Genomic DNA, 19,948 nt, shown 5'->3' on the forward strand with positions numbered 1-19,948 from the left:
ATGATATTTTATTCAGTTCAGTTCAGACCTTGAGGGGAGGATGTCCATGTGGCATCAAAGCCATCACGAGAATGCGAAAAGTCACTTTTGAAGCGTAGGTAGAGTTGGTTGGATTGTGGGAAGACAGGGCTTGGCAGAGTGCTTCCACAGAACTTGCCAATCAGTGGTGAGTCTGCTGTACTGCCGTTACGGATCTGAGAGGTGAAAATCATGGAAACGAGGATAAAACATATCACACACAGAATACGGTATCCAACCGCCATTTACACTGAATCTGACACTTCTATAATATATGAAGGAATGAACAGCATGTTAGAATAGAATAGAATAGAATAGAATAGAAACTGTGCACCTCACACCCCCTTTCTTCTCCTTCTCCTCTTGCACTGAGTAGGAGATGCTCTGTATCTCATTGTACATCTGATAGTGACAATAAAGGCATTCTTTTCTATTCTATTCTGTTCTATTCTATTCTAAATGGCACATGCAAGCATACACACACACACACGCACACACACACACACACACACACACACACACACACACACACACACACACACACACACAGCGTCTGTGTCTCTGCATTAACATTGCTTGGTTTACCTCCAAATAGTCAAACTGACAGTTGCTATGGCTTTCCACATCAAAATTGTTAAAAAAGAAAGAGATGTAGTTGTTCTGTGGTGCCTTTAGGATGATGGTGCAATCCATGTTGTTGGGATATATGTCAGGCCAGCCTGGACTCTTCAGGTAGCCATATTCCTGCTCATATGTTCGGCTACAGCCTGAAAAACACAGAAACTATAGTTAGAGCACTTATCAGAAACCAGATACAATTTACAATATTCACCACTTCAATAAGTATGGATGATGCAGACAAGCAAGCACACTTTTTAAAGTCATTTGAATTTTATTAATAATAAAAAGGCATGATTTCAATAGGGTATTTTGGGTCTATTTCTCCTTCCTTACTGGCAATTTGAAAAGTGAAGCTGAGGCCATTTCCTGTCACAAAGGTGTCGGATTTGAACTGCACATGCATTGTTCTGCCATAACTGTAAAAGTCTGGTAGATGGCCATCTGATGGACAGAGCTTATGAGACTGCCCATAGTCTCCCTGAAAAACACAAGAATCTTATTAGAATGATACTAACGCCATACGTCTACGTATTGGTACCGTAAGGCGGTTTCATACTGAACATGATCAAAGACACTCTGATGAAACCTTTTAGTTTTGGTTAATATATAAATGTCATGACAAAAAGTTCACACATTTCCCAAAATACATCAAAAGCTTAAAAGGGAGAGTTTTATGAATGTGTTACTATTGAGTCATTTTGGGTTGTTACACTGTATCCCAATCTGTACTTGCACTGAGGTTTAGGGATGTACAAACAATTTTATAAATAGTATTTCAATTATTAATTTCCACACGATCAATGCCTCTCTGCGTTTGACTTTTGGTAGACAAAAACTATGATGATAAAATGTGGTCACAATTCCTCTTTTCTCAGACTGGCTTCCTGACTACTCAGTGCCTGGTCTGTGATTCTGTTCAGGTGGCACCAACAAGTCCTACATGATAGACATAGCAATAGCATAGCATACCAATAGAAATAGTTTTGATAATGTGTGCTGTCAGAGCCACCTTCTTATTAGTGCACCTCCTTTTCACTGCATATTCAATTTTACAAGAGTTCATCTAATGCAAGTGACATTTAATAATTTCAAATTTTAAAAAGGGAAAAACAATTGGAGTAACTTCATCTTGAAGTTCTACAAAATGATAAGAGTGATAGTTGCTTAGGAGGTCCAGTCACCACCTTAGTATTAACGACACAGCACGTGTTGGTCTAGGTCTGTCTGTACTCACCATAGGCCAGTCTTTCAACTCTAGATAGTTTGCAGAGCAGCTCTGGTCAGGCTGGAGGACGAAGGTCTGGATGGACATTTTGATGGTTTCTAGGGCTGGAGCATCCAGGATCCACCGACAGGAGGTGTAAGGAGGATATTCATTAGGGAAAAAGGGTGACGTCACGGTCTGGACAACAGAGGTGGCATTCAGTGTCCCTCCACAAATTACTGAGGAAAGACAGACACAATTAGAAACAAAAACCCTCCAAAAATAGCCAGACTTATTCTGTAACAGTAGAAGAGCCATTCTCTAAAACATACCATATAGTCTGGGGTTTGGTTTTTTTTGTGAACAAAGAGCGACAATAGCACCGTGCAGATGGTAGTAGTCTAAAGGAAGAGGCAAGTGGATGCCTCACATCACTCACAATGTTAATTGCCTTGCTCCACACACAGTGCTAATGCAAATCCCAACAACTTCCTGGCTATTGTTACTGCCTTTCTAATTGCTGTGTTCTGTGCCACAGAAGTCTTTCCAAAGCAACAAATAATACAGAAGCCAACACATTTTCAATAAATGTACAATGTGTAGCATTTTAGAATCCATCTTGAAAAGTAAAAGTTACAAAAAACTAAAAACATATCGTTAGCTTCATAGCATAATTGCCTAAGTCATTTGACTAAGTCAAATGACTTAGGCACTTATGCTATGAAGCTAACGATATTATTTGTTGTGTTTTGCTGCCCAAGAATTAGTTTTTCACTTGAAGATGATGAAAAAATATGTATTTTTTCACATAATGATCAAAACATTTCATGACCAGCGATGTGAGTTCAACTGGGCTGAAGTCTTTTGGCCTGAAGGTCTAGCTGACATTGCTTGCCAGATATTTTATGAAAATCTAAAAACCAACACGATCGTACGCTCATGTCTTCAACCCAGCTGTGTCGGTGGCATAACAAAATGTAACAAATCACATTTTTGTAACCTCGAATCCATGTATAGCTGCATGTATGTAAGGACCTGAGAGCCGCATCCATTGAAGATTGTGATGGATAAAATAAAAAAGAGGGCAGATGGATTTTGTATGTAAAATATTGTCTCATGTCTCTTCATGTGAAAATATGACTTTGAATGCAATGCAGTATCAAAATGTTTCTTACATGGTACTTCTCTGTAGGTAGCATTGAAGCCTCGCCTCTGCACCGAGCCATCAGTGACAAAGTGAACAGTCAAAAAGTTTCCACTTGATATGAAGGAAGCAGGGACAGAAGTTCCACAAAATGTCCCAACCAAAGGGAAGTTCATGTTGTCACCATCATAAACCTGAGAGAGATACAGATACAAATATTAATACAAGCTTGGCGGAAATACCAGATAGTAGCAAGTTCATTTGGTCATAGTAACATTCATTCATTGTGGTCAGTGTATCTGGCCACAAGTGGAGTCAATTGACTCCACTTGTGGCCAGATGTACTAACACACTGTGCCAGTGTAAACTGGGTTTTAGTATAAAAATATTACTGTTGAAATTTGAACTTGAAAATTTTCAATGAATTAAATATCTGCCCTCCGTATACTTACTCTGACATAGTCATAGCGGCAGGTAGTGGAAGTCTCAAGTTCAAAGGAGTCAAAGGTCAGATTGACTGCCTTGTTGACAGGCATCTCAATGGTCCATAGGCAGTTCATCCGTGGTTCATAGACACCATCTAGATTTGGATCTGGTGAACCAAACATGCCCATGGGCATGGAAAGGTATCCACCACATCCCTGTGCTGGACCTGCAAGTAATTTAAGCATGTCCACTTGTTTATTCTGGATAAAACAGCAACAATAGAACTTGTCCAATGTCTGGAAAGTTCAAACTAGTAATGTAAAAATAGATAATACTGCCTAGATAGTACTTGTAACAGTTGCTGCTGGGTACCCAGTCAGAATTCAAGACAGACTAATGTTATTGTTTTAGTCATCACCAGCAAACTGCATACAGTAATTGTACCTTAAATCAATTCCTACAAAGAATGGACAAATGCCCAGAAAGCACAAAAAACACCAACAACACACAATGCAAATCAAGAAAATGCTCAAGTTTACAAGCACATAAAATCTAAACATTCACTGTCCCTTTTCACTCAGTTGCACGGAAGTCAAATATTCAGTCTTTAAGAGAAGGTTGTTTACAAAAATTGTCAGTGTATGAGAATGAAGAGACATTATCAGCCAGTTTTCATTCAAATTTACTCAGTGATCACGTACTTCAAGGGGATCTTTGGAAACTAGCCTGGACTGCTATTTAGGTGTTACCTCACATTTCAATCAGGGTGAACAGCTGAGCTGATGATCTGTGGGTTTCTGGGTATGTTGTGTGGTGGGTGAAAGTCTGGCTCTTAGTGAGCAAATCCTCTTCCCCTTTACATTGTATTTGACTGTCACCATTCTTTGACCCAAGGTGGGTTTGGTCCATGGATGGATACAACTGATGTCACATTTTGGCTCCATGATCTAAAGCCTTAGGAAAACTGAGACTAGGCTTCCCTTTTCCCTGCTTTCAGCTGTGGAAAATCCACTGCAGCCTCAGATTTGTTTTTATTTGACAGGTGTGACCTAATGTAGTGGGTTACTGTGGTCACAGTCGCCCACTACAATCAGATGCTTGGTGGATGAATCCCTAGCTTCTCCAGACTAGGGTTAATGTCTTCTGTTGGGCAAGAGACTGAACCCTCACGTGGCCCTGATGCATCCATCGTGAATATGTATGTGAATGTTAGGGAAAGCTTAGCATACAGTGTTGTATGAATCTGTGTGTGACTGAGTGAATGAGACTTGTAGCAGGAAGCACTTTGATTGCTCAACCCGAGTACAAGGGTACTATATAGTAAGTACCAGTCCTTTTACCATCTTGAAGTGCAGTCTTGTACCCAAAGTTGGGGTTCCTATCAGCTCCAGCCATTTTTCCTTTACTTCACTTTTTAAATGAGTCTTTCTATCCACACACTCAGCTGAACAATTTTTTTTCTGAATAAGCTCTAGAGACTGAATGTCCCAGGAGATCATCAGTTGTGTGGTGCAAGTGTAGTTTTATGAATAAGTGGTGTTCACTTGTTCTTAAAATAAAATAAAAAATACACAGTCATTACCACCTACCGAGCGTTTCACTGTAAGTAGCTCTCCAACCAATCCCATTCACTGTGTTATCTGTGCTGAAGACAATGAATAGCTGATTTGTGGAGGAACGGAGATTGGGTGGGAGCACTGTGCCACAGAATTTCCCCAGCAAGGGTGACAGAGTGTCCGGTCCATCATAAACTGCCACAGAGTCAAACTGACAGGAAGAAGATGCCTCCAGATGAAAGGTGTTAAACCTGTGGAAAAGAAACATTTCTTAAAGCCCAGAGTACAAGAGCACCAGTTTGTCCGGTTATCAGATGAAACCAGTCCTATGTATCCAAGGCTTTGCTTGTTCCCATTGTTGTGTGAAGGAGGTTCCACAGAAATATGTGGGAAAAATGTTTAGAGTTGTTCTAGTTTTAAGACATTGCACTGATGTCATGTAATTTTTTAAGTAATCTTTTTAAAAAGTCAAAGCTAACTGAAAAACAACACTGCATTCAAGTTTTTCAAGATTTGGTTCTGTTTATAAAACAATAAAATGATTTGTGAACAATATCAGGTCATTTGTGAAGTACTGCAGTCAGGTTAGAGCAGCCAGTGAAGTCAGTGTAGTCTTACTTAAGATCTACTACTCTGTTTGCTTGGACCCATATGTGGTAGGTACAGTTGATGTTGTGGTGATAGTTGGTCATGGACAGCCCCGGACTGCTCACTGTACCCGCGGTGCTGTTAAAGAAACCACCACATGCTGTACATGCACACAAACACAAAGACACACAATCACAACTTTAGATGTATGCATCTACTCCTCACACCACACCCTTTATAATAAATATACCTAATGCCAAATATAATGAAAATACAAAAAAGAAACAAACCAAAATAAAATCTGTCATTTAGTTTTTTCCCTTAAAACATTATATTGACATTGATTAATATGTATTTTACAATTATCCTCCTTAGAGTAAAGAAGATAAATGCCAAAAAAGAAAAGTAGAAGGGATTGAAAAAGTTTGACATAGTAACTTAATGGAAAAGTGGTTCATTACATAATTATAATAATTTTAATTAAAAATACTGGACTTTATTCCAATTTATAAAATGTTCTTTGCCTTTCCATTCTTTGATTTTGATTAAAACAAATGGTGATGGCTCATTAGGGTATAACAATAATTTGACTTTGAATTGCTTACGAATAGCTGTGTATTCTGCCATGAAGCCAGTGTCTGTAATCACAGAGTCAGAGTAGAAATGGAGCAACATGGGGCCAAAGGTGGAGAAGCTCCCTGGGATGGTGGTACCACACAAAGTAGCAATAGGAATGCCACTGGTAGCAAGACTGTAGATCTTCAGGCCATCGTACAGACAGGTAGAATGTGCTAGACAACAGAGAGAGGGGGGAATTATTCAACAAACTACTGAATCTTATTAGATATTTTGGATGCAAATGTGTTAACTGTAACTAGGGATGGGTATTGGTATCGGTTCTGACATAAACAGTAGTAACCAGACCGAAAAGCAGCGCACATTTCGGTGCTTTATTTCGGTGCTTTTTTCCTCCTGAGCTGTGATACACTTTGGATTCTAGCCATTTTATGTTTCCGAGGATAGTAGGCAGGTCCAGGTACGTACGTTCTTTTAGAGCAGAGCTACAGATTAAAAATGCCCAAGGCGAAGCGGTCAAAAGGCTGGCTGTACTTCACAGCAAAAGATGCTGTTGCATCCTGCAACAAGTGCTTTAAGGTGATACTGTGCAAAGGAGGTAACACCTCGAATCTGATGAAACACCTGGCGATGCATAGCGTTTTTTTAAAAGCCGAGAAATGCACCGTATTTGATAGCTTGCTGCAAGACCACATCTACTGCGGGTGTGGTGCCTGTTATCGGACCCGGCGTTATCAACATCCCCCAAGAACCCGAAGAGGAGAGTCCTGGCCCCTAGCCCTGCCAGTGTAGCAGAAATGATGAGGATGATGATGCAGCAGCCGTTCTTCTCTGCGTGAGTAGCTTAATGTTGTTCGTGTGTAATTTACGTTAAGTAGGCTAACCACGGTATTAAATCAATAACAAAAACAAAACAAAAAAACCTCACAACAAAACAGCTGAACATGAGAGGTTTTTGGACAAAGTTTGTGTTCTCCATTCTTTAAGCACTGGTTCGAGCACCTTTTAAGCACCGGCACCATTTCAAAAGTACTGGTTTGGCACTGGTATCGGATAAAACCTAAACGATACCCATCCCTACTCTTGGCTGGAAGCAGTGCTTAAACAATGGAAAAAACACAAACTTTGTCCTAAACCTCTCATGTTCAGCTGTTTTCCAATTTTTCTTTGGTCATTTTAGCCTTTTTGTCCAGGGTGAAGGGAGCATCTGCCATCAAACAAGAAGACAGCCGCATGTAACTACAACGGTGTTTGCTAGTTCACCTTACATGCATTAATGTAATAACGTGGTTAGCCTACTCAACGTGAATTACACACGAACAACATGAAGCTACTCACGCAGAGAAGAACGGCTGCTGCATCATCATCCGTCATCATTTCTGCTACACTGGCAGGGCTAGGGGCCAGGACTCTCCTCTTCGTGTTCTTGGGGGATGTTGATAACTCCGGGTCGATAACAGGCACCACACCTGTAGTAGGTAGTCGGCTCCAAAAAAACCCCGCTATGCGTCGCCAGGTGTTTCATCAGATTCGAGGTGTTACCTCCTTTGCACAGTATCACCTTAAAGCACTTGTTGCAGGCTGCTGAGTTTGCCATAATGGCACCGGATACCGGCGGTAGATATCCCTAATTGTAACACTTACCTTCAACTTGAAATGTCTGAAAGGTGAGGATGACCACAGTCTTTTCTCCAGCATCTATGGTGTAGTTGCAGTTGGCTCTGGATGGGTAGTCTGCTGGATAATTTGGTGAAACCACACGGCCGCTGTCAGCTGTAAAGTTTGCACCGCATCCTAATGAAAAGAGCACAACAGACTTTCTTTGCATGCTGATAGAATGACCATGTCACTGCAAAAAAGATCTGCCGACCAACAAGTTAAAAAAGTAACTTTTAAAAACGGAAAAAATAGCTTTTTATCCCTAATATGACATATTGGGGGGAAAAGAGTGGCCTCCAGAAGACGTTTTTAAAGGACTACAACCCTGGCTAAAGCAGACCAACCAGTCTGAGAGATTGGGGTAAAAGATGACCAAGTACCCGATAGTAACTGTAAGTGTCTCTGAGCTCCTGCTTTTCTTGTGGAGAGAGAAGAACCTTCCAAAAAGACAACAATTTGCACTCCTCCAATCAGGCCTTTATGGTAGAGTGGCAAGGTGGAAACCACTTCTCAGTAAAAGGCACATGAAGGACTCTCAGACCATGAGAAGCTCCCTGGGGCAATGAAACAAAGACTCAAGTGTTTGGCCTGAATGTCAAACATCATGTCTGAAGGTAACCAAGAACGCCGCATCATCTGGCCAGAACCATCCCCGAATGGTGGTGGCAGAGTCATACCATGGGATGTTTTTCAGAAGCAAGAAACAAGAGAGAAAGATGAATGAAACAAAGTACAAAGACATCGTTGGTGAATGGTGTGGTAAGCATCACACTCAAAAAGAACTTGAAGCGGTAAATAAAGGAAAAGGAGCTTTAGCAAAGTATTTTGCAAAGGCTGTGAACATGTACATGTTATATTTTTGTTTTGTTGTTGTTGTTTTTTTGTTATTAGATGGACAATTTTGAAGTGAAAAAATTAATTTATTTTGGAATGTTTGAATAAGGCTATAACATGACACAATTGTTCCTCGTTGTCTTATGTTCAAGAAGCTGTGAATGCTGTAACACTGAGTTAAATACAAAAACTGTTTACAGTCTGCAAAACTGTAGAATCTGAGTATGAGAATCAAGTTTCTCAAATGTTCATGCAACTCCTACCACTTTCTTGTAAGACAACAATGAATGGCAGCTACTTGTCAGAGGAACAGACCTTGAAGAAATTACAGGGAGAATGAATGCAACCCAATAGAGCAAAATACTTTTACTTTGGAAAGTACTCTGAGACTGTGGCTTCAGGACAAGTCTCTGACTTCTTCTGACCAACTAAATCCCACAAAGTATGTGCATAGAGTGCAAAACATAATAACAAACATAAAACAATAGATGTGTGTAAAGCTTCTTGAGCAGTAATCCCCAAAGTCAAGAGTGGGAATGGCTGCTTAGAAAAAACAAAACAAAGCAGAAAATGCCATGTGACTTATACTCTAATCAGAATACAAGCGAAAGTGAAGTACTTCTTTGAAAATGTCTAATGCTACCCCTTCATATGCAAAGTGTTAAGGCCAATGTGTGTCCCAGCTGCACTAGGACACACATTTCAATACAAGAACAGTCAAAGTAATAAGTAATATCACAAAGTAACCACCTCCTATCACCTGTTTTAATTCACTTTTTATATAAATAAATAAGTCTAAATAAATATGTGACTGTACATTTTTCTGAATAACTTCAAACTGAATTTCTGTTATTACTGTAGCCCACCTGCAGCACCTTTGTGGTCCACCAGCTCACATTTGGGTCACTGTTCTAAAGGCTTAACTGAGAATCTGCAACGGCTTCCAAATGGGCAAACATGGAATTACTGGGTCTTCCCAGAGATAAAATGGCATTTACATAGCAATAGTAACATTTCTCTACCTTCATATTAGAAAAGATTAATTCTAAACTTATTTAGAAGAGGAAAATTCACCAAAGTGTGTGATATAATAGCCATTACAGCAAAGCTTTAACATGAAATTGTACTGGCTGTCTGGTTCTTACTGGTGTTGAAGGAGGCTGAGAAACCTTTGCCAGGGGCTCCAGTGGACTGGAATCGGCTCGTGATGATGTTATTTGGAGCAACTATGGACCCTGGAGCCACAGAGCCACAGCCTGTAGACAGCAGAGCCTCACTAATTTGACTGTGACCTGACCACACCTGCAGAAACATGCACAGTTTTAATCAGGTCCTGTTATGATACCATTCTGCAGCCAATTTTATTTGAAAACAAAAAGGTTATTGGGAAAAAAATCAAAGCTAATGTTCTAATTTCTGCAGTCAAAGGTCAGAAAGCAAATATACTTGATTAAAAAAGGAGGAGAAAGAAGCTAAAAAATGTTTTGTTTTGTTTTTTAAAACATACTACTAATTTGACTTACAAAATAATGTTGGGTCTACACATAACTGCAGATATAGCCTATTTTCATTAAATGACTGTATTCCATGCATTTTCTTGGCAACCGGTTAAACAAGAATAATGCATTCAGTGATTTATCCTTTGGCCACTAGTATACTCAGTCTTAGACAGAGATTTGATGATTTTAACCTTCTTTTTGTAATTCAACTAATTCATAGTAATGTTGTCTAATGATTTGAAATATGACACATAAGCCAAAAATAAATGAAAATGAATAGGCATCGTAGTTAGCTCTGTTAGCTCAAAGTAAGATGGATCTGAGTTTGCCTCCACCACCTGGGCAGGGCCTTTCTGTGTGGAGTTTGCATGTTACCCCCATGTCTGTGTGGGACCTCTCCAGGCAGTCTGGATTCCTCTTTCAGGCCAAAGACATTCAGTTAGTGGGGTTAGGTTAATTGGTGATTCTAAATTGCCCATCGGTGTGAATATGAGTATGAATGCTGTCATTCTTTTTGTGTTAGCCCTGCATCAGACTGACACTCTCAGGGTGTTCCCTGCCTCCCACCCTATGGTAGCTGGGATAGCCACCAGTCTCCCTGTGACCCTGATAAGTGGAAAAGGATGAAGGGATAAAAATGAAAACAAGAAATCACAAATTTCTAGTTGCGCTGCTTCTATTCGTCTTCTTTTCCCTGCAATAAACGACCGCTGCTGGTGGGGCTCAGAGAGCTTTCTCTGCATGCAACTGGTGGTGGTCAGAGGGCCCGGTGGCGCCAGTGTCCGGCAGCCTCGCCTCTGTCAGTGCGCCCCAGGGTGGCTGTGGCTACAATGTAGCTGCCATCACCAGTGTGTGAATGTGTGTGTGAATGGGTGGAGGACTGGTTGTGTAAAGCGCTTTGGGGTCCTTAGGGACTAGAAAAGCGCTATATAAATACAGGGCATTTTACAGGCCAAATGAAAACAAGCTAAAGTATTGCATATTTCCAGATACAAAGTGTAATAGAATAAACGGAGACAAAACAGATTATGTCTTCTGGATATTAAGATTTTATTATTTATTGTATAGTTTTCGTTTATTGAGGTTTTCTTATTATTTTTGCACTGATGATAGTAGAATAAGAGACAAAACTAAAGGAACAGTTCAGTAATAATAATAATTTAAACAAAAAAACTAAAACAAAACAAACAAATAACCAAACAAAAACACAACCTGCCCCCTTCCAAACTCTTACTGTAGCGCTGCAGCCCTTCTTGACACAACCCATAAGGGACTTGTGTCTGACATGGAAGTAATAATAATAATGCATATAATAATAATAATTTTATTAATAATATTACCTATATGAAGGACACATTACTCAGTGGCACCACAGTTTACATATTCGCCTAATACATGAAAGACACAAATCCCTTTTCGGTTGAATTCTGGAATTCAACCTAAAAGGAATAAAAATCTGCCAAAACAAAAATACGAAGAGAAATATTTTTGATATGAATATGAAGAAAAAGATTCAATAGCAATTTGATTATCCCTGCCCTAAATTAAAGCTATATTTGAAATGAAAAAAGGGGGAAAAAAATCTACTGCAAGGTGCAAGTGCTTATACCTTGATATAGCTGCTCTCACAGGTCCCGCCGCTGTCTGGAATTTCAAAATCACTGCTGAAGCTCATCTCAAGGTGATTTCCGTCATGGGCAATTATTTTCCAGGTACACTCCACATTGGCTGGGAAGTTCTGGGGATAGTTTGGAGACTTGATTGTTCCTGCATCAGCATGGATCACCCCTCCACATCCTGGCAGTAAAAAAAATATGTGAGTACATGAGCACAAAGTGTATGTAAGACATTAAATAACTCAGAGGTCGTCCCATAGCTCTTCCGCGTATGAATAACCATACACTGAATACTCAGGAAAATATTTGTACACAAGGCTGAAAACCAATACTGAACAGTTATGACCTTCTGACATGTTGGATATAAAAAAATAATCTAACTCAGTGTTCAAAGTGACAGCATCATACTGTATCATATTGTATTTAATCCTACATATTCAACTATGTCTTAGTTTAGCTTCACTGAATTTAACTCAGATGTGAGATCCTGATAATACAATTGGAGTAAACATGGAATAGGCAACTGCAAAAAAGAAAATGAATAAAATGTTTAATTAGGCAGTGTAGACCCACCTGAAGAATCAGAAGACCAGGAGGCCAAAAATCCTCCTTTGGACACACTATGATCAGCCAGGAAAACTATAGCCAGTTTGTTGGATCCTGACTGGATGGTTCCTGGGGAGGTGGTACCACAGTACTGACCAATAATGGGAGAACCTGGGGATCCTCCATTGAAGATGGTGAGAGAATCCCAGCCACATGTGTTGTGGGACTCCAAGTTAAAGTAGGTGAAGGTTAGCTGCAGCATGGAAGAGAAATGGATATCAAGAAATTTGAAAAGTATAAGAGCACTTCATCTTGGACAATAAATTAACGTCTTGTACAGTCTTAACTTAAATACCTCATAGTACTGTATCACCCCGGTAGATTTGGGAGACAGACACCCTCTCTGCTTTTAAGATTACACTTAAAACTTTGCTTGTTGATAAAGCATATAGTTAGGGCTGGATCAGTTGAGACTGAATCCTCCCTTAGTTTTGCTACAAAAGACTTAGGTTGCTGGGACTTCCCATGATGCACTGAGCGCTTCTCTTTCTCTCACCCCTTCTCACTCAGCATGTGTTTGTACACCTCTCTGCATTTAATATGATTATTAATCAATCTCTGGCTCTCTTTCACTGCATGTTTTTCTCCTGTCTTACGCCCCTCCCTGAGCCTGGTTCTGCTGGAGGTTTCTTCCTGTTAAAAGGGAGTCTTTCCACTGTCGCTAAAGTGCTCGCTTATAGGGGGCATTCAGTTGTACACTGTAGTCCACATAGTTGTTTTAATGTAGCAAGCCACTGTGCACACTTACTGTAATAGTGTGGCCCTCTGGAGCCTCAAGCAGCCAAGCACAGCGACTGGGGCTTGGATAGAGGTTAGGGTAACCAGGACTGGCTAACACCCCACCGTCACCTGTCTGCCAGCCTCCACATTCTAAGAGAAAAAAGAGAGAATGATGCATCAAAGGACAATCTTCATCTGCTACTTGATTGCTACATTAGCTAAATACTAGTCTCAAATTCAAAGAAATAGTGGCATAGGATAACTAAGGTATTAGTGTGAGTCGTACCGGAAAACAAGTACTTAGCCTTGAAACCCAAGTCTCCGTTGGAGTTGTCTGTCTGGAAATGGACCCAGAGTTCTGGGGTAAAGACCACAATAGGAAGTACAAGAGCTGTCTGGCCACAAAACTTGCCCAGCAGCTCTCCACTTGAGTCACCTGCAAAAGGTGAGACATTAGATTAGAAAGGACTAGACTAGATTTCATATACTTTTTCTTCCACTCTTGAACACACAACACAGATACATTGAGTTTTTAGTTTGTTTTTTTTATCTGCTACAATAATAATAATAATATCATAATGCAAAGATTTATTTTGAAATCATAACGAAACCTGGAAACTCACAGCTGCATAATTTATTCACAAAAGAAACAAAAACTTTACTTTTGAGGTGGTGCCGGCAATTTTGCCTGGCCTAATCTATTTCAAATGGCAGTAATGGTTAATTAAAAAATACATAAATAAAAATGCTCTCTTACTAAATTCTATTTGTGTTACAACCAACTAGCTGTCTGCTAAGGCTTGGATCATTTCTTATAGCAATTTGCCAAATTGACTCTTTTAATAACGGCAGCACAGTGGTGTGGTGGTTAGCACTGTTAGCACCTCGCAGGTAGAAAGTAGCGAGTTCTACTCCACCGTCTGACCGGGGCCTTTCTGTGTGGAGCTTGCATGTTCTCCCTACATTTGCGTGGGTTTTCTCCGTGTACTCTGGCTTCCTCCCACAGTTTGAAGACATGCAATTAATGGGGTTAAGTGTGAATAATTGTCTGTCTCTGTGTGCTAGCCCTATGTCAGACAGGTGACCTGTCCGAGGTGTACCCTGCTTCACGCCCTATGGTAGCTTGTAATAAGCTCAAGCCTCCAAGCTTATGTAATTAAAATAAAAATGCAGCTATAGACTTCATTGCACACATAATTTATACGTCATATTGGTCTGGTATCCTACTTAGGACTTACCTAAGCGGAACTGGAGATAGTCTGCTTCACAGGTTTGATGGTCCTCCAGGTGCAAGTCTTCTATCAACACCACAATAGAGGAGTTGATGTGCTGTGGGTTCTGAATCAGCCACTCACAGTTGATGTTGTTGCTGTAGTTGGACACCAGGTAGCCAGGAGAAGTGAAGTTGCCACCATCAGGGTTATTCAGGATACCGCCACATTCTAGCAAAATACAGATTAAAATAGCAGATTAGAGTAAATGTTAGAACACAATACGGAACAGCACTTCATTAAAACACAATGAAGTGTAGGTGGTTGAGACTATATCGACTGACCTGTTACTGATTGGAAATGATACCAATTAATAATTATTAGTAATTAATACTAAGGTACAGACAGGACAGGCAATTGGACAGAGTAATTGGACTCTTCAGCAATTACAAAAACATCATCCTCCAATAAGGAATAATCTTGTATGACTTTCAGCTTTCTTTGGGTTCCAAAAGTCTTTTTTGTGGTTAAAGAGGTGTGGTTACCTGCTCGTTCCTTTTATCTTTCCCGGCCTATCCACTTGCAGCTCATTACTCACCAGCTGACATACATAACACATCCTTCCTCACTCTGATTGCAAGTCATTTGACTAGCTAAGATCTACAGTCGCTCAGGCTTCCTAATAGTAGATTATGGTTCTTGCATTTTTCAGTTGGGCCTCTTATTCTCTCTGCTCAGATCCACCGCACGTGCACATGCTCCCTGGATTTACCTGCTGGATCAAAACAGCCTGTCCTGAGATCAGATACAAACTGTGCTTTGTGTGGAAACAGAGCTAGCTAGCATTAACAAAAAGATCTGCTTCAGTTATCATCGTAACAGAGTTTTCTGTTACTAACCACCTTGCCCAACATGTGTGATGTAGATAAGAAGATGGAATCCAGTTTTCTTCAGAAATATCTTCACAGGAGAGCCATTGCAAACATGTATCCATAGTAATGATATAACAGAGTATGAAATGTTTCAAATATTTTAATCCACATAACACTGACAGGGAAGATTTTTCTGCAGACTAATTAATTCTTGTTTTGAGAAATTATGTAGAATTTGCTAAAAAAAAATAAAAATAAAATACGGTTTTTGTGTAGCGATGTCTTTTCATAGTGATTCATTGCTTCTCTTGGTAAAGGAATGTTTTAAAACAACCCTCTGCCAGGTAGCATTATCAGCTAATAGAAAGTCATTTTTGGCACCATCTTCCAATAGAAATTAAATTGGACCATTTGAAAGAAGACGTGTTAACACCTGTCATCATATTCTCTACCGACCACTTTATACTGGTCAGAGCACAAGCCACGGGGGGATCTAAAAATTGCTACACCAAGACCTCTGATTTAGACAATACAACATGAAACTGCAGCAGAATAGTTTTTGATAACAGAATGATGTTTTTGATATCTTACATCCCTGCATTAATAATACTAAATCATGTATACGTGTGGTTTCCTGCATTAACGTGTTTAAGAAACTGCCATGGATACATGGCTATTATGGTTAAAGCAATGTGAATTATATTTTTCTGTAGATAATATTTTAGTTTTGCACGCAGGAGAATCTAACCTGCAGGTTCATCAGAGGAATACGTAGCCAAGAATCCACCACTGGACACCGACGCATCAGTGCGGAACTCAACAGCCATGGTGTTGCCAGAGGACCGCACCTGAGTTCCAGCCGGTACTGTACCACAGAACCGTTGTAGGTGAGGGGCATCGACTGCCAATCCGTTCATTACCTGGAGGACATAGAGTTATGCTTGATATGCAATTTTTCTTGCATGCTCATCAAAAAGGTAATAAACTATATTTCAGTATTTTCAATTTCACAAAAAAAATTACACAGATAAACATTTGTGGAAATTTTGATTTTTTTAATTTCATTTTTCAAGGGTTCTAGATGCTATCAGAGATTCCACAGCATGAAAGGGGAATTAGTTTGATTTGTGGTTCGAATCAAGTGAAAGGGATGACGACTACTGGCAGAAAGGGACTCACATCAACATAGTCAAATACGCAGTATGTATCAGAACCTTCCAGTCTCAGGTCACTGATGGTGAGGGTAACCTTGCGGCCTGGTGACACTACCAGCTCCCAGCGACACACTCGGCTGTGGGGATATAAGTTGGGGTAATTGGGAGAGGAGATAGTTCCTGAGGGAGCATTCAGTTCACCTCCACATTCTGTGGGAAAAGAAAAAAGAGAGAGATTCAGCATAACAAATAATGTTGTAAATTAATTTCATGTATTTCTGTAAACCAAAAACTAAATTAAGCATTTAACCCGATCTGTCTGTTCATCAGATATCTCCACAACCCATCATTGCCACTGAGTTAGACTGGCTTTCAGTTTGAGGTCGCTAGAATGAAGAGTGGCTTAATTTTTTTTGTCTCCTTTTGTTGCTTGGAAACAAAATCAAAAGGCACTGTAATGAGGCAGATAATCAACCAGCCTGTTTCTCCTGTTATCCAGTTTTTCTTTTTGCATTTGTTCGAAGTCGCAATTTCCAGGTTCCCTTTATGTCACTGTTTGTAGGTCAACGTGTTTTATCTCCATCTTCATGTGAATCCCTTTGTTATTTGGTTTATTATGAAAAAATGCTGTTTTCTTAAATGACTGACACTTTACAAATAAGATAAATTAAACATTGCAGTGATTATTATCATCAGTATATTATTATATAATACACTGAACTTTATTACTTGAGAACAGAAACAGAAATGTAAGAAAAGAACTGTCAGATCTTACATATTGATGAACAGGATCTAAAGCTTGGACTTTAGCATCTCTGTGTGATAAAAACATTTGTATTGATTCTTCTTTTACAGGTCATTAAAAAAATTAGAATATAAACAGCTTATTAACTTTATGTTTTGTGTTTTCTCCATAATATTGTAACATACAGTGTAATGGTTTGTTAATATGCAGGACTATATCTGGCTTATTTATGACCTTTTGCTGACTGAAGAGCTGTCAAATACACAAATATGAAAGTATGAGAGCAAGTTCTAATAATGTTGACAACGTTTTCTATCAAATGCTTTAACATACATATGTCAATTTTTTATTGTACGATTTGGTTCTCATCCATGCAGTCATTCAAAATGAAAAGGAAAAAAACTGAACCTAATGAAACAACAGTTACCCACAAAAACAGGTCTCTATGATAATTATGACTATCGTGGTGATATTACTCAAAGATTTACTTCATGTGTAAATATGACGTACCATAATGATCATCCAGCAACTATTCCTTGTACTTTTCAAAATGTACCCACCTTCAACACTTGCTTCAAAGAACAGACGGAAGCCAGCTGCATTTCCACTGGTGTCACTGACAAACCGGACATAAGCAAAACTGTCAGACGTCTCCATGGGAGCAGGAAGGTTATTGCCACAATGTCGGCCCAGTAGGCGGCCTAAACAAACATTAGAAAGGATGCAGGAATATCTTGATCACCCCACTGTCTCAACATGAAACACAGACACATGTGTTGGGTGTAATTTACTTTCCTAAGTTCAAAACTGTTGGGACTATTGGGACAGAATGCAATTATTTGCAAATCTTATGAACAATCACAATAGAACATTTAAAACACATCAAATATTTTAACTGACAAAAATCTACCATTTAAGAAAAACATTAGCTAATTTTAAACTGAGAGCAAAACTTCTCAAACGAATTGAGATGGGGCCATGTTTACCATTATGTAGGATCCCCTCTCCCTTTAAAAGGTGGCTGTACTTTTGGAAGAGGACCGCTATAACATTTTACTGTCTTACACTGCAAAGCAGTTGTAACAGATTTAGTATGCATTATGCACGTTAGCATTGTCTTACCGAAATCTGCAAGGCCTTCACTGAAAAAAAGCATCATTTGGATGGGAGCCTATACCATTCTACTTTTTCCTATTATATACCTTTTAGCATAGATGGCACATTTCCAGATGTACAATCTGCCAATTCCATAGGTACTACTGTATCCCTTTACTATCAGAAATGTGAAGTTTGAACTGAGCACTGATAACAAGCCAGGTGGCCCTTCTTTTTGTCCAGAGGATCCGTAGTCCATGTTTCCCAAAATCCCATCAAACTTTAATTTGCATAATCCTAGAACAGTTTTACACTGTTCCTCAGTCCATTTTAAGTCAGCATTGGCCCAGAGAAAACTGTGAGCAAGCACTTTGGCGACAGTGGGAAGGAAAAACTCCCTTTTAACAGCAGAAGCAGGCTCAAAGTAAAACAAACACACATAAAAAGAACAAAACAAAACTCTGTCACAATTTAAAGCTAGGGGGGGGTCAAAATTTTGTTGCGTTGCGTCAGTCTAATTGCGTAGGTCCTAATTTGAAGAGGCAGACTGTATATAAGTTTAGGTGCAGCAATCGCAAAGGCCCAGTCTACTCTGTGTTTCAGTCAGAAGCAACTTATCAGCTGACCTAAGAGTTCTATTTGGAGTATTTTTAGTTAAAAGATCAGAGTGGTATGAAAGAGATAATCATTTAGAGACTTAAAAACAAGCTCTAAAGTCTTAAAATCAATTCTATAACATACAGGAACCCAGTGTAAACGAGCCAAGATGGGGGCCTGTCAAAAGTCAGGCCTCGGCCTTCTGAACAAGCTGAAGATGAAAGAGCAGAGCCTGACTGATTCCAAAATAAAGACTATTAATCAAGCCTGTATGAAGTAAATGCAAGAATCACTTTCTCAAAGTCAGCAGATAACAAAATACTTTTAGTGTTTGCAACGGCCCTGAGCTTTTACAACAGAAGTTACTTGTTTCTCAAATGAAAAACTGCCATTGAAGTACTGTGCTAGTACTTTTCGTAAAATAATATATATTTACTGGAACAAACACCTTAGTTCAAACATTTGACATGTTTTTAGGGGTTTGTTTGGTTTTTTACACAGCATCCCAACGTTTTCATAATTTGGGTTATAAAGTCAAATCAGATAAATACATTTACTTAAGAAAAAGAACTGAGAAGGAAGTCCAGTTTTAGAAAGTTGCGGACAGAAAAGATTTCAACACAATAGACATTGTGATGGTGTAGAGAATGTATCTTGTTGGTTTTTTTTTATTACTTATGTTTTTACCTGAGGCGTTGTACTCTCTGATCTCCACATAGTCAGCAGAGCATCCATCAGTATTCTGCAAGCTGAAATTCCCATAGCTAAGAGTGAGGTAGTGTCCTGTGGGTCCCTCCAGGTACCACTCACAACTGGAGCTATCAGGATAGTTGGAGCCTGGGAAGCCTGGGCTGTAGATCACACCCCTCTGACCTATGTAGGTGCCTCCACATGTTGCTGTGAGGAATTTGAGTTACAGAATCAGAACAGAGCTTTGAAATAGGTCATTGTGGTTTTCTATCACCACTCTGCTACATAGTCAAAATCTCAAAGGTTACATCTCTTTAATCAATGTTTTAATGTGAATTTCAAATGGCATACAGTATTTTAAGACATAAACAAACAGCTAGTCCAGTAATGCTTTGATACTGGCACAATTTCCCATAACTTTCGGTCTGTATGCCACAAGAATGCCGCCTCTCAAGGCACCTTACAACCAGACCTAGATAAAGACAATTTTATTGCTAGTTGATCAAAAAATTGCCAC

General features: G+C 39.5%; 1 protein-coding gene across 1 annotated transcript in view; it reads right to left on the bottom strand.

The window, feature by feature from the left end:
* The window catches only part of cubn (cubilin (intrinsic factor-cobalamin receptor)), an 81,109-nt gene that overhangs the window by 1,839 nt on the left and 59,322 nt on the right, over positions 1-19,948 (bottom strand). The window contains exons 46-65 of the mRNA XM_026180665.1: positions 19,429-19,638; positions 17,610-17,750; positions 16,330-16,514; positions 15,899-16,070; positions 14,306-14,509; positions 13,354-13,503; positions 13,096-13,217; positions 12,315-12,540; positions 11,735-11,922; positions 9,772-9,928; positions 7,778-7,927; positions 6,163-6,348; positions 5,588-5,717; positions 5,003-5,220; positions 3,440-3,639; positions 3,019-3,181; positions 1,874-2,082; positions 973-1,117; positions 604-785; positions 29-194 (exon numbers count right to left, since the gene is read on the bottom strand). Of these exons, the coding sequence (XP_026036450.1) occupies positions 29-194; positions 604-785; positions 973-1,117; positions 1,874-2,082; positions 3,019-3,181; positions 3,440-3,639; positions 5,003-5,220; positions 5,588-5,717; positions 6,163-6,348; positions 7,778-7,927; positions 9,772-9,928; positions 11,735-11,922; positions 12,315-12,540; positions 13,096-13,217; positions 13,354-13,503; positions 14,306-14,509; positions 15,899-16,070; positions 16,330-16,514; positions 17,610-17,750; positions 19,429-19,638 (3,504 nt within the window). The remainder of the gene's footprint in view (positions 1-28; positions 195-603; positions 786-972; positions 1,118-1,873; positions 2,083-3,018; positions 3,182-3,439; positions 3,640-5,002; positions 5,221-5,587; positions 5,718-6,162; positions 6,349-7,777; positions 7,928-9,771; positions 9,929-11,734; positions 11,923-12,314; positions 12,541-13,095; positions 13,218-13,353; positions 13,504-14,305; positions 14,510-15,898; positions 16,071-16,329; positions 16,515-17,609; positions 17,751-19,428; positions 19,639-19,948) is intronic.

Source organism: Astatotilapia calliptera, chromosome 9 (genome assembly GCF_900246225.1).
Source record: "Astatotilapia calliptera chromosome 9, fAstCal1.2, whole genome shotgun sequence".
Taxonomy (NCBI): Eukaryota; Metazoa; Chordata; class Actinopteri; order Cichliformes; family Cichlidae; genus Astatotilapia; species Astatotilapia calliptera.